This window comes from Typopeltis vanoorti, chromosome 18, assembly GCF_054136105.1.
Source record: "Typopeltis vanoorti isolate ZY-2024b chromosome 18, IOZ_Tvanoo_1.0, whole genome shotgun sequence".
Taxonomy (NCBI): domain Eukaryota; kingdom Metazoa; phylum Arthropoda; class Arachnida; order Uropygi; family Thelyphonidae; genus Typopeltis; species Typopeltis vanoorti.
Window position 1 is genome coordinate 94,580,805 of NC_143566.1, and position 15,975 is coordinate 94,596,779.

The following is a 15,975-nucleotide window of genomic DNA, read 5'->3' on the forward strand; positions in this document are numbered from 1 at the left end:
CTCTACAACTCAAGAATGGTAAATTCAAGGACACACCTGGTATTTCATCTTTCCTTGCTTTGCCTGGATGGTGCAACAGATTTATGGAACGCAAAGCATTAACATTATGACACTGAACAAAAATTGAGCAGAAGTTACCAAAGCAGCTTGAAGAAAAAGTGGAGTCCTTCCATAAATTTATCGTAAAATTACGGAAATGTCACGGATATGAACTTTCCCAAATTGGCAATATGGATGAGACGCCCATGTACTTTGATATGCCTGGAAATTGAACAGTAAACTCAGTTGGTGAAAAGAGTGTCTTCATAAAAACAACGGACATGAAAAAACGCATTTTACCGTTGTTTTAGCATGCATGGCAGACGGAAACCAAATTAAAGCCCGACAGTGATGTTTAAGAGGAAGAAAATTCCAAAGCATATGAAATTTCCACCAGGTGTCATTGTTTGCGCCAATCAGAAAGGTTGGATGGATGAAGAAGGTGTACAATTGTGGCTGGATCAAGTATGGAAAATACATCCAGGTAGCTTGTTAAAACATGCTAGTGGGCACATTTAATGGAGGCAAGCAAAGCGAAAGCACGTGAGTTACTACAGACCTAGCTTATAGATCACTTAGGTGAAAAATGGAGAGAATAGATGTCATCTGGTTTGGTGAAGATGACAAAGGGTGGGAATTTCAAGAAGCCTGAGATCACCCTAGCCACCAGCTGGGTTAAAGAAGCATGGGATTCGATACCATCTGAAACGATTCAACGCTCATTTCTTAAATGTGGACTAAGCAATTCAATGGATGGATCTGAAGATGACGTAATATACAAAAGCGAGGATGACACACAACAAAATGGAGAGCATGATGACAACGATGACAACTGCTACACTGATGACGCAATGCCCACAGATGAATTTATAAATTAAATGTTTGATGACTCAAAAGATGAAGAAGAATTTAAAGGATTTTGACATTTTGTTTTAAAATAAATATTTCTTTCGTTAATTCGTATATTGTATTATTTATAATGTTATGGAACAAGATTAACAGATGCATTATACACGGACATGGCATTTTAGGGCTAGTTTTCAAACGAAATTTCTAGTTCACATTATATGCAAAAATATATGGTAGTTCTTTTACTGTAACTTTTACTGATGCTCAACATAAACAGCCAAAACCAAATTTCTATCCTTGGAAACTGGATTAACTCCTACTCCTTACCTATTCTTGCATAATCACATCACTTCTATAGCATCCTCAACTTCCAATAAAACTTGCCATCCTTTTTCACTCAAGAATGTTACTTTTCATTCTGCCAGTTACTTATTCTTCGAATCAAGAGGTGATTGCAGGGGTATTTTGCAGATCTTACTGAGAACTACTACAGGGATGGGATAATGGCACTGGAGATCATCGCTGGAATAAATGTATTAGTCTTAAGGGAGATTATGTTGAAAAATAAAAATAATTTTGAAATTATAAATTCTTTTTTTCATTGTTAGGCCGAGAACTTGTCAGACCACCCTCATACTTTTTGCTATGTGTCAGATCAGTTACCTTCATATCCATCAATTTGTTTCAATTTGCATAAGAGTTCCATGTGGTAGCCTATCAAACACTTTTTGCAAAATCCAGCAGTATCATTGCGTAGCCATTCCCTTGATCAAACTCAGCTGTCACTATTATAAAAAAAAACAACTAAATTACTAAGGAATGACTGATCTTTAACAAAGTAATACAGCCCTCTCAGAACATTATCATATTCTTATCCACCCATTCCTGAATTCTTTCCTTGACTATCTTTTTCAATACTTTTACCAACAATCTGAGATAAAGATTGGTCTATAATTTGCTACTACCATCTTAAAGTCTCCTTTATTCAAAGATATTATCATGCTGTCTTTTCACTTCCTTGGTACTTTACCAGAGATTATACTAAACGTCGAAAATTTTTTCACTTGGTTATATTATTAAAGATGCCAAGAAATTATATTCTTGGTTTCATCCTCTATCCAAGTGTAAGCAAACACAAAGTTTCCACGTGAAGTAACTTCACGACTGGGCTATTGTATAGAAAGGCTAATGACTTCACATCACTTACCTTAGTATCCCATAATGCAATGCATATATCCTTATGGACATGTATAATGCTATGCATTATGGGAAGGACCACTACCCAGATCAACTTCAACCTTTGTAAAGGTGAAGGGGGTCTCCAAAAATTTGGGCAATCCTCAGATCACCCAATGAGTAATCTAAAGGATCATTTATTTCCGAAGTGGTTCCACTCAGTGACAGGCCCATCTTGCCATGGAGAGGAACCCTCAGCAGTGGCTCTGCCTAATGGCAAGCTCACCCACCATAGAGCATAGCTGCGCATAATCCAGGGAAAAGCATCCACATGGCCACTTCAGCAGACTTCTCACATCAACTGAGAACCGCATAAGTGATAGCCAGACCCAGAAGTGATACAAAGGTTGAAGTAATGCAGAAGTCACGTTTCCATGTTCTTCATAATACTGTCTCCTTTTGCTAATTGCAGCTTAGTTGAACAAGTGTGCATGCTCACCACAGGTAACAAGGAAAAAAAAGGGGGGGAGAGAGAGAGAAAATGGAAGTTTAAATACAGATTTGAGAATTTTGTTTTAGGAAGTTTTTTAAAAATTTGACAGTTGGAAAATGTATTAACAGAGGATTCCAAAAAGGAATCTTAACAAGGTGAATCCTTTGACTCAAAAGTGAATACACTCAGCAATGGAATAATAATAAAAGGAGATATTAAATAAATGTTCTATTTCAATGTTTGAATAAATGCTAAATGGAAAATTTCTTTTTCTGTCTCAAGGACACCAGTGATATTGATGAATCATTTTCTCAGGACAAGAGATGGAATTAGAGAAATCTGAAACTGTCAAATGCCATTAATGGATTTGTTTAAAGAGGTTGTTGTGTACACACCTGATATATCCTTTTGGATGCAGCTTACTGTTTTCACACCGATTGTTAAGTAAATCTACAACAGTTAACAATATCTGATTGGTGCAATGACTTTTAACTTCATTCCTTTAAGAATCCAAGAAATTATTGACTCAAGACAAAATAAATACATATTTAAAATCTATATTTAATGAAACAAAATACTACATACATACTATATACCAAGGACTTTTAAATAAAAACTATACTTTGAGATCTTTATCTTTAGAAGATAAATTCATTCTCTCACTGATTCATTCTATTATTCACTTGATTAACATGAGCTTAATCAGTTGTTTATCAGGCTGATCACTTTTTTTTACAACAAATTTCCTGTAAAAGCATATGTTTATTAGAGAGTTCTCTATCAGGCCATTCCTCAAAAATATAAAACTTCTTAACTCCCATGGGACTATGCAGTATTTCTTTATTTAGTATATATTTTTCCATCCTCACTGTTTCAGTGAGTATAAATAATCTTACCTCAGTCTAAATTTAATATTTAATGAATATCACTGGTAGCCTTGAAATAGAAAATGGAAAGAAACTTTCCATTTAGAATTTCTCTGAATGTTGAAATAGAATATCTATTTAATATCTTCTTTCATTATTCTTTACTTGCTGGCAGTATTAACTTTTCAGTCAAAAGATTCATCCTGCTAAGATTAATTTCAGAATCCTCTATTAATACATTTCAAACTATCAAGTTTTTTTAACAACTTCCTAAAACAAAATTCTCTGGCCTGCATACAAACTTCTATTCTGTCTCTCTTTTCTTGTTTCTCCTCATTGCCCCAGTACTGAACGCTCTCTCAGCTGTCATTCACCTATTAGCCTCCTTGGTGAGCATGCAAACTTGTTCAACTTAGTGGTAAGCAATAAGTCAGTAATGGTTGACACATAATTTTCATCATTAGCAAAAGCAATACATTTATGATGAACAACAGATATCCACGAACACTTGACAATTATAAATTAGAATAAAGAGCCACTGAAATTATTACAACTATCAGAAAACTGGTAAGTACGATTAAGCTCAAATACTTGGGATTTTTTAACATAAATATATCTATCAGGCACATTGCAAGTATCAATCATCCTGTCCTGTCAGGTGTCTTCTCCCTCCAGGAGATTGACTACCATGTGTCTTCACCATGTCCTATTCTGTGCCTCTCTGCTGCATTCCTTATATGAGAGATAGGTCCAGTCTTCTATATTTTTCATCCACTCCAGTCTTTGTCTTCCTCTCTTTCCCTCAACAGTTCCTTCAAGAAGTGTTCTTCGTAGGCAGTTATGTCTCAGAATATGTCCAAAATATCTGACTTTTCTCTTTTTAATTTCTTTCATCAGGCTCCTGTTGATGCCTACCATCTCTAGTACCTCTTTGTCTTTTTTTCTTTCCATGATATTCTCATAATTCTTCGCAGCATCCACATTTCAAAGGCCTCCAGTTTTTTCACACTCAGATTGGAGAGTGTCCATGTCTCTACTCCATATAATAATGTAGACCATATGTAGCATTTGGAGATTCTTAGTCTTGTTTTCAGATTTAATTCTCTAGGTGTTAGTAGATTTTTCATACTGTTGAAAGCTGACCTTGCAATTTCAATCCTTTTTCTAATTTCATCTTCTGTCCTGCCGTTCTCTGTGATCAAGTGTCTGAGGTATATGTATTTTTGCACCTGTTCTAATTTATTTCCTTTTATATCAATGCATATTTTTGGTATTTTCTTTTCTCTTGAAATTATCATGATTTTTGTCTTTTTAAAGTTGAAACTGAGGCCATACTGTTAGTCATACTTGAGGGTTTCATCCATAAGAGTTTTCAGCTAGCAGAACCGTGTCATCTGCATATCTTAGGTTATTAATATTTCTGCCCCCTACAGTGGTTCCTTTGAGGTTACTAATTTTATTAAATATTTCTTCTGTGTATAGGTTAAAGAGAATCGGAGAAAAGACACAGCCTTGTCTCACACCTTTCTGAACTGGGAATTCTTCTGAGGTCTCTCTATTTATTCTCACAGATGCAGTCTGTTCCCAGTAAAGATTAGTTAATAGCCTAATGTCTTTTCCATCCATACCTATTTTTGAAAGGATTTCAATTAATTGTTCATGTTGGATATTGTCGAATGCCTTTTTGTAATCTATGAAGCAGAGGTACACATCTTTTTGTTTTTCTAGATATCTTTCTATGATGGTTCTGAAAATACCTTCTCTTGTACCTACATTTTCCTTGAAGCCACTTTGTGTATCATTTATTTCTATGTTTATTTTTCTTTTATTTCTTTCAAGAATAATGTATAGGAAAACTTTTGATACTTGACTGATGAGGATGATTGTCCTGAACTCTTCACATCTTGTAGCTCTTGTTTTTTTGGGAATTGGAATGAAAATTGAGTGATTAATATCTTTGCATAAAAATTCAGTCTCGTATATTTTATTGCATAATCTTGTTAGAAATTTCAGTCCTCCTTCATCGAGAGCCCTCAACCATTCTGCCAAGATGTTATCTGTTCCTGCAGCTTTATGTGGTTTTAATTTTCTGACGGCATTTTCAACCTCACAGAATAAAATGGATGGTTCTTCTAAATCAGTCTGTTCAGGAATATCATTTCTTTGTTGATCATATAATTTCCTTGTGTATTCAATCCATCTTTCCATGATTTCTTTTTTATCCATTAGAATATGGTCTCTTGAGTCTCTAATGACACTTGCATAGTTTGCTGTATTTGTCCTGCTTGTCATTTCTCTAATCTTTTCATGCATTTCTCTGCTTCTGTGTTTTCTATATCTATACATTTATATTTAATCCATCCTTCTTTGGCTTTCCTGCATTCTTTTTTTATTTCTTTATTCATGCTTTTATATTCAGGTTTGTTCTTTAACTTTTTTCTTTGTTCCATCAATGTCAGTATTTTTTCATTCATCCAAGGTTTATTCTTTTTCCTTTTTAATTGTGGGAGTGTATTTTTGGCTGCTTCATTGATGCTATTCTTGAATGTTTGCCAGTTCATGTTAATTTCATCAATTGGCACCACATGCGAGTTGTGGTGTCAGATTTGTTAAGGGATTTTGTGAATTCTTTTATAAAGCAGTCTACGAATGGTTGGCTTGGTATCTTAAGTTTTATTTTGATTTTTGCAATCACTGGGTTGTGGTCTGATCCTATGTCTGCTCCAGGATATGTTTTCGTTTGTGTTATTGCATTTCGGAATCTTTTGCTTATTATTATATAGTCAATTTGGTTTCTATAGATGTCCCCAGGGCTTGTCCAGGTATATAGTCTTTTGGGAAGATGTTTAAACAGTGTGTGTTGGCAATTATTAGGTCAATGGTTTCACAGAATTGAATTAATCTTTCACCTCTTTCATTTCTGATTCCAAGCACTTGGTTTCCCATGCAAAATGATATTTTTTCTGAGCCCACGTTTGCATTTAGGTCGCCCATCAGTATGATAACATCATCTGACTTAGCACTAGAGATTGCAGTTTGGATGTCTTCATAAAATTGTTCCAACTCTTCATCTGGGTGATCTTGGGTTGGTGCATATGCTTGGATAATATACGGGTTGAATGGTTGTGCAGTTCTTTTGGCTGTTATGATCCTGTCATTTATGGACCAATATCCCTGTAGAGATTTTGCAATTCTATTACTAAGGGCAAGCGCTACTCCATTAAGGTGCAAGTCACTGCCAGAGTAGATTATAGTGTGATTTTTTCTTCTTATTATGCCTGTATCTGTCCACCTCACTTCACTGATACCTGCAATATCGGCCTTCATCACTTCTAATTCCTGGAGTAGGTTATCTAATTTGCCTGCCTCGTAGAGTGTTCTAATATTGCATGTTACTATATTCAAGAGATCATCATCATCATCAAATTCCTGCCATGTACCCTCAAGGGGTGTACAGGATATGATAGTACTACATGAAAAAATTACATCATTACTAAATTCCTATCAACAATTTTCCTATAAATCAGTCTGTTACTTGTCAAGACTCCAACATTATCAGATCTTATATTTCTATCGTCTAAGGCACTTTGTACCATATCAATTCACCTATATCTTGGTCTTCCTCTGGGTCGTTTTCCTGCCAACCTGGCAGAGAACACTTGTTTTGCTAATCTTTTCTCTCACATTCTATTTAAGTGACCATACCACTTGAGATTAGCTCTGCTAACGCATTCCTGGATGCTGACAATGTCAAGTTCTTTCCTAATATCCTCGTTTTTAATATGATATTGCCATTGATGCCATCTGTTCACGCCTATAATCTTTCTCAGGACTCTCATATCTGCAGACTCTAGTCTTTGGTCAAGTGTTTTACTTCTGACCCAGCTCTCAGATCCATAAGTTAAAACTGGTTTGAACACTGTCTTGTATACAGCCAATTTAGTGTTCCGACTAATTTCTCTCTTATTCCATATGAATTTATTCAATTGACTTCCCACCATACCAGCTTTGCTGATTCTGTTGTCTATTTCTATATTTAATTTACCATCTTCAGTAAAAATCGTGCCTAAATAGCTGAAATGTTTTACTTGTTCCACAGGTTCTCCATTCACAACACAGTTGACATTTTCAATGATTCTGCCTATTTTCATTGTCTTTATCTTTTTATTGCTGACCTTCATACCATATCTATTACAACAGCTATTCAATTTAGTCAGAGAATCTTGCGGACTTGTAGTGGATTTATTTAGAAGTATAACATCATCCGCATAAAGCAAAGAGCTGACATTAACATCTCCAATTTTGATATCAGGTTTAATACCACTTTCCTTCATAATGTGATCCATATAGATAATGATTAACAGAGGAGATAATGTACATCCTTGTCTCACACCAGATTTAACATTAAACCATCTTCCTGTACTTCCTTCAATTCTAACTGCTGACTTACAACTCAAATAAAGACTAAGTATTGCTTGATATAATGCCCCATTGACACCATATAACTGCAGCGTATTGAATAGCTTCTCTCTTGGCACCTTGTCATATGCCTTTTCCAAATCGACAAAACTTAAATACAGATCTTTGTTATATTTCCATGCTTTCTCGACTATTTGTCGTAAAGTCAAGATCTGATCCTGACAGCCTCTATTTGGCCTGAATCCAGCTTGTTCTTCACCCAGCTTTTCTTCCACGATTCTTCTCAACCGTTTCTCAAGTATACTTGCATAGATCTTGCAGGAACACTAAGTAGGGAAATACCTCTGTAATTCTCACATTCAGTTTTATTTACCTTTTTATATATGGGTACTATCAGGGCTCTACTCCAATCATCGGGAATTCGTCCCTCTGTCCAGGCTTTCTGAACTATGCAGTGCAGCAACTGTAAGACTTTTATACCACCATACTTCAGCATTTCTGGTCGAATATCATCTACTCCTGCTGCCTTTCCACATTTCAAGCCTTTGATGGCTTTTTCTACTTCAAGTATGGATATGTATTCCCGACTGCATACCTGGTCAGTGTGTTTTTTCAAGAGATTGCTCCTGGTTTTCAGATAAGGGATATCAGAGAATATCCTCCCTGGAGGATTTGGGATATTATCTTCATACACTACCTTAGTAGTTCTTGTCTTACAATTCCCAGTTTCAAGCTCTTCTTCCCTGTAGCTATACGAGCTGATAGTTGCAGGGGTCTCAACCATATCTCTAACTTCATATTGTGACATGGTGTGTTTCATGGTTGACAATGGATAAATACATGGTGAGGCTCCGATCTCTTCTATGACGGCTGGCCACAAGTCCCTTAGATGTCAGGAGTGTGCCCTCGATGTGTCGCACATCTTGCTGTCATGCCCTTGATGCCATTGATCAGTCAGTGTTGATTCTTTTGCCATCTTGGCCATTCCAGACTTCGTGCACATAAGGGGTGACATTCCCTATTTACAGCATTCTATATTGCTGATACCCTCACTTAGTTTAGTCCGCCAGCCGAGACAGTTTACCGGGGTGTGGCCGCTGGTGTACACTACCAACTTCTTGGAGCCATAAGTGAGAGTTGAGTGTATGTGAGAAACAGAGCCCAACATCCTGACCCTGAGATCAGTGGCTGAAATCGATACTAAGGTGCTACCTCTCCACACCCCCCAAGTATCAATCATAAGTGTTTACAAAACCAAAACTAATATAAAAGTAATGCAGAGAAGCAAGTGTAAAAAGATTCATAATTGTAAATTATAATTCTTTTTATCAATTTTCTCTCAACAAAATTGTTTTTGAAAAAAATTCCTAAATATTTATTTTACATCTAACAAAACTTACAATTCTTTTGATGCTAATTATGCCTATATGTAAAATTATAATGTGGTTCTTGCTTACAATTTCTGAATGAGTACTAGTTTTAGAATCATTTGATACTGGAGAAAACTGGAAATTTATATCATATTCCAATTCATTATTATGCAATAAAATTATTTAATTCTAAGTTAACCAACCTATGTTACTCTGCCACCATTTCGTCTATATTAATTCTTTATGATTAATATCACTCTGATGTTGTACTTTATCTGAATTATTACTCTTGGGTTTGTGAATTATTATTTTATTATTATTTATTTATTTATTTATTTATTTTTGATTAGGCTTGTCTTACCAAATTTTCTTAACTTCCTCCTTTGCTGTGTAATTGAATTATGAGGTTTTATACTATTTCTCTTCATGATATCTGATTGTGAATATGATGCACAATTATTACTAGGAAAGCTTTCATTCTTCAGCATTTTATTCATATTTTCTCCTAACATAATTAATTTATACTTCCTAAAAAAAGTACCTTTTCAGTATCAGAGTGCACATTTATAATTCTTATATATTAAAATTCACAGGAGAAAACTGGTCTAAAGGTCTAAAATCTTATATGGACCAGAAGCTTTCTTTTCTAATCTTCCTACTCTTTTTACACTAGGTTTATCATCCAATGACACTAAATTTTTTTCTTCTTCTCCCTTTTACCTTGCAGTGTCGTTTTTTTCCCCCCAGTTAACCACAACCGTACACAAGGATAAGGTGATTAGCCCTATGCCTCCTGGTATATCCTCTTTCTGTAGAAGCATTGAGTTCTCAAGGCCAGTTTGTCTGCTTGCAGGATGAAAAACCCCAGATAAACTGTGGAGAGAAACTCTGCAGTCCATGCCCAAGACTTGGCATTGTCTGAGAAAGATACCAAGCTCCTCGTGTCAGCAACCAAAATTGAACCCCAGGACACTCCTTTCCCAGGAATATGGTTGTGAAGCGCACAGCCACTTAGCTAACCACATGGACCGATAATCTTCTTGTGCAAACGACTTATAAAAATTATTAATGTATTATCTGTTTTTCTGTGATCTTTTGCTTATCTCTCCTATTAATATATGAGTAGTGGAAATTTTTTCTATTATTGCTTTCAGGTATTCATTTATGTCTTCATATCCTGTATTAGGAATGATTAAAATGAGTTCATTAGGAAAAACTGGATCAAAACCATATAAAGAAAAAACTGGTTTTTCTTTGATAACAGATTTGCATGAAAATAAAGCTTGAAAAAGATATATGTCATAATCATTCATTGTAGTGCTTGCTAGATTGGAAAGAATTTGCTTTATATTTTTATTCAATCTCTCACACATACCTAATCACTGAGGATGATAAGGTGTGGTAAAAATCTTAATATTTAGTAATTTCCAAAATTATAACAACAGTTCAGATATAAAATTTGCACCCTGATCAAAGTCAGGTCTAAGAAGTTCCATATCTAAAAATAATCATATTTAAGAACATCCTTGCAAGTCTTTGAAGTTTGATCTTTTATTGAGACTGTTACAAGAAATCTAGTTGGCATATCTATGGATACAAGAATATGCTTGGCAGTAGACCTACAACATCAATAGCAACAGCCTGGAAAGGTCTTGTTGAAATAATAAGTGTCTATAATAAAGATTAACAGTAAAAGCAAAATGAATAACCAATTAAACATTTTCATACCATGAAACAAACGACTCTGTTGGGAAGGATCAGAGACACACTTTTCACAAATCACTTTTAGAAGGCACTGCACTATGAGTGACTTGATTTCATGAGAATGAAACATGGATGTGGTGATCGATAGTGATGGACTGGATAGTTCTCCAACAGACATCTGAGAAGCAAAATCCTGAATACCTATGAATATCAATTTAAAAGTAAAAGAATATAATATTTTCATAGGTAAAATTGACAATTTTATTTATTACAATAAATCACAAAGGTAATGAAAATATACTAGTAATTATTTGCAATAAAAATGATTAAAACAAAAAACCATCACTTGTACTTATAAGGTATGTTTTGTAGATTTGCACTAACTTTGTATGTGATATAAATTATGAATCATTATATACAGACTGCTAAGTGTTCTACCCTTTTAAAACATTACCGTACCAAAGCTTTTAATTTTAAATCTATCATCAACATACATTAGGAATGTATTTGTTTGTTTGTTTGTTTGTTTGTTTAAGAAAAACTCATACAATCCATGAATGGAAAGCTATTTTTAAAATGCATTATTTGCAATTTTGATTAAATCATATTTTAAATGCTATACAAAAATATATATAATAACAGTAATGAATTGTACATCACAATTTCTACTGTAAAAAATGAATTCTTCATTCTTTTTCACTAAGTAGCACAGGCAAATATGTGTATCATTACATATGGTGGGACTGTTTGAGTGAGGCAGTATCAGACTGCATACCCAGGGTCAGGATGATAAATGAGTAGCGATTAAGTAGATGAGCAGCAATACCAAACAGAAGCTGCAAAAAAAAAAAGCATTGTGGAAGAAATATAAACAAAAAGGTGATCAGCATACTCATGAGCAATACAAAGTGCAACCAGGAAGGGTTACAAGTATAGTAAGGTTAAATCAGATTTTGAGAAAAAATTAGCTAAGCAGGCCAAAGTAAATCCAAAACAGTTTTTTTTTTTTTTTTTTTTGCTACACAGCAAGTAAGAGAAGGAACGATTATGGAAAAAACTTTACTCATACTCATAGTAGGAAAGTGACAGAAGCAGAAGATGCAGTTCAGTTACCAAGTTAACATTTTGCAAGGGTACACATCCAAGTGATAACTTTGCAGTTACTGACATGACAGAAACTGATGTGAGAATGGAGGTGTAGATGAACTGGAGGTACTCAGTATAATGAAAAATCTTAATGTGAATACCGTAGTAGGTCTGGATGGTATGTCAGCTCATGTGCTACAAGAATGTGCAAGTGAACTGGCAGTTCCTCTGAGTTGTTTAATCTAAGTCTCAGTTCTGACAGGGCTCTAAGGGAGTGGAAAGAGGGTAAGATAGTTCCATTACATAAAGGTGGCTCCAAGACAGAAGTAGCAAATTATGGACCAATTAGTATCTTTGGAGTGGTGATTAAAGTATTGGAAAAGTTCGTTAAACATAAAATTCAGGAATAGGTGGATAGGAATATCATACTCTACAAGGGCAGCATGGTTTCGTAAAAGGTAGATCCTGCCTTAGCAATTTTTTTCACATTTTATAATAAAGTGACAGTGGAAACGGATGAAGGAAATGATGACACTAAGATACTGCTGGATTTTGCAAAGACAGAACATCATATGGAAAATTATTACATAAGTTGGAACAAATGGGAATGGATATGACTGATGGCATCAGAGGTGGTGAATGTGAAGAGGAATCAAGGCAAATGGGGTGAATTAGAGTGTTCTAGGGATCTGTACTAGGACCACTATTCTTTAGTTTGTACATTAATGATATAGCATAAGATCTGAAGGGGAATATTCAGTTGTCTGCCGATGATGCAAAAGTGGGAAGGACAATAGTTTAATCAAGGCATGGTGGCATATGTGGTTGGTGATATCAGAAGGTGGTGTATGGTGGAGAGGATCAAAGCAAATGAGAGCGACTAGTGGAGTGCCCAGGTGACCCAGGGTTCTGTACAGGGACCATTACTCCTTAATTTGTACATTAATGATATAGTGGGAGATTTGAGAGAGAGAGGATATTCAGTTGTCTCCTGATGATGCAAAACTAGGAAGGGCAATAGTTGAAAAAGGTGATATAAATATCTTGCAGGATGGTTTAAATAAACTGGCAGTGTGGGCAGAACACAATTATTATGAATTTAACCCCCCCCCCAATTGGCCATGATGTCTATAGACATCCAGCTAAATCTGGATACGATTCTGTAACACCTATTGAATAACATGGATAACAAGTGCAATTTGGTCTCACTATGAAATAGTGAGACCAAATTGATCCTTGGCCAGTAGGGACGTTAATGTTGTAAAATGTAAGGTAATATACACTTTAGGATGAAAGGTTTACATACTTCTTACATAGGAATTGATGTTGAAAGGTTTTTCACTTGGTTATACTATTAAAGATGAAAATAAATTATATTCTCAATTTCATCCTTTATCCAAGTGTAAGCAAACAAAGAGCACCATATAAGAGTAGCCAAAAGGTGTCACACCTTATTACTAATATACTCTGGATTAGAGATAGATGTTGAAAGTTTTTTTCACTTGGTTATACTATAAATTAAAACATGCCAAGAAATTATATTCTCAGTTTCATCCTTTCATGAAACTGAGAATATAATTTCTTGGCATTTTTAATTTATAGCATAACCAAGTGAAAAAACTTTCAACATTATCTTTAATCCAGAGTATTTTAGTAATAAGGTGCAACAACTTTTGGCTACTTTTACATGGAAATATGACTTCTGCATTAATTCAACCTTGGTATAACTTCTGGGTCTGGCTCCCACAGATGAGAACTCAACAAAGGTCATAAGGTTTTGCATTATCGGATACTAATGTGAAGGTCATTAGCCTCTATATATACAAGTCACTCAGTCATCAAGTGACTTCACTTGCAAACTTTGTTTGCTTACACTTGGAGAAAGGATGAAAGTGAGAATATAATTTTTTGGCTTCTTTAATTTATAGATTATAGGAAATTGATGAGGATAGAGATCTGGGGATGATGGTGGACAGACAATTGAAATTCAGACGACATATTGCAAGAGTTGGCAAAATAGCTCAGAGGATTACTAGATGTTGAATACGTTGACAAGTAAAGATAAGGAGGTTATTATCCTTCTAAGGTTATGATTCAGCCACATGTTGACTACTGTACACAGATTTGGCCACCTGCATTTCCAGTGAACAGTGAGGTGGTGGAGAAGATTCAGAGATAAGTGATAGCTCATGACAGGTCTGTGAAATGCTCCCTATGAGTATAGATTGAAGGTGTAGGTTGCAAAAGTTAGCTAGCAGGCAGAGGAGAGGGGATATAATAGAAACTTATAAGTTACTAAAGGGATTCTATATGATTGAGAGAAAGTGAATAAGTTTAAGGAGATGTAATGGATAGCGTCGGTCTCTCATGATAAGTTTTTGATTCCATGGAGTACCTGTATAAATAATAATAAATTACTGCTCTTCACAATAACTAGCAGATATGCCAATTCCTTTCAAGACTTTAAATAAATAAATAAATACTGGGTGCCCGACTGGAAATGCAAAGAAAGAGTCCACCTTGACCCTGCACCTCCATGTCAAAGTCATCAGCACTCTATCAAATAATTTTTTTCAAAATCAGAATTAAGAGATGTAGAAATAGACATTCAAGGCTTGGTTTATTTGTATAGTGCAAGGATTGTCAAACAGAGTGAAATGTACTACAGCAGAAACTCTAGATTCGATTTCCAGTAGAGTGGAGAAGAATGAAATTGGCCTTGAAGCAATGTTAAGACTGCCCAAATGTTTGATAAGATTGGCAATGCCAGTTAATGCCCTCCATTATGATGGTTCTGGTTTAAAGCTAGGTACTGTTTGCTGATTTCCACCAGGATAAAAGACATTGATAATTTATTTGCATGGAGCACATGGCTAACTTTTAAGAGGGTTTAATCCGCAGTTTTGGAGGTATCTTGCACTTCCTTAGTGGTTATGGATTCTGTTATACTATGCAGTACCTCCTTGAAGTTTTTTTTCTTTTCAATTTTTAAAACAAACCTATGTATGTGTGCTTCTGTGAGAGTTGCAGTTTCCATAGGTGTAGTTCTTTGCATAGTTTTTTCTGCTAACTTTGCAGAACCTATTGTGTTTTCCCAGCTGCTTTGTGGATAAAATCTTAGTCAGTTTCTGAGTACAAAGTCTGGGTCTCTGGCTGGTCATCAATGTCTGGAATGGCTGTTGGACTTTCAATCTCAACTGCAGTTGGATAGGCCATTTCATCTGCAAGAATACACAGGAGTATCTGAACTCTGCAAATGCTTGCTGAGACTCTAGGCTTTTTATCTGGAAGGAATTTTTTTTTTTTTTTTTAGTGATGACCTCACACATACAGTGCCATATGTGGACAAGTGATAAAGGAGAAAAATGTAGCCTGTTGATATGTTTCTTAAAGAGTGGTTGGTTATACTCAGTGGGGAAGATTGTTACATAGAATAGAGGTTGATAGATGAAAGAAGCTAATGAGAAGTTGGCTCAGTGTGTTTTCAGAGCATGGGTGTTAGCCAGTGGCTGCTCTAGTTCTTCTATGGTTAGAAGAAAGTGGAAGAATAGTGGCAGCCAATTCTGAGGAGCAATGCCCATCAAAGTACCTATAGAAGGCACAGCACTGAAACAGAGTGCTATGATAAAGTAACCAAAGAAAGTTTGTGAGGGAAGGGTCATCTATTAAGCAGATTGCCCTCTTCTGAATATCATTAAGAATTCTTAAGGAGGTCTTGGGTGCTCCATCTCAAACGTGGAAACAGTGCTCTAAGGTTGGTCGGATCTAAGACTTATCAAGCGTTAGGAGTTAAGGGAAGGGAGGTAATGTTTAGAACAACAAAAAAGAGATTGGTGTTTAAGTCACTGGTTATAGATGATCTTGAGGCATTTAACATAAGTCCTGCAGAGTTTATCGAATAAGGAAGAGGAATGAAGAGTACTGTCATCCGCAAAGATATGAATAGGATTTGAAGTCGGCGAAAAGAGGTCAC

At 35.4% G+C, this 15,975-nt stretch overlaps 1 protein-coding gene across 2 annotated transcripts in view; it reads right to left on the bottom strand.

Moving 5' to 3' along the window:
- The window catches only part of LOC150096953 (eukaryotic translation initiation factor 2-alpha kinase 1-like), a 261,883-nt gene that overhangs the window by 205,362 nt on the left and 40,546 nt on the right, over window positions 1–15,975 (bottom strand). For both annotated transcript variants that reach the window (XM_090408147.1, XM_090408148.1), the window contains exon 4: window positions 10,941–11,117. In XM_090408147.1, coding sequence (XP_090264273.1) covers window positions 10,941–11,117 — 177 coding nt within the window. The remainder of the gene's footprint in view (window positions 1–10,940; window positions 11,118–15,975) is intronic.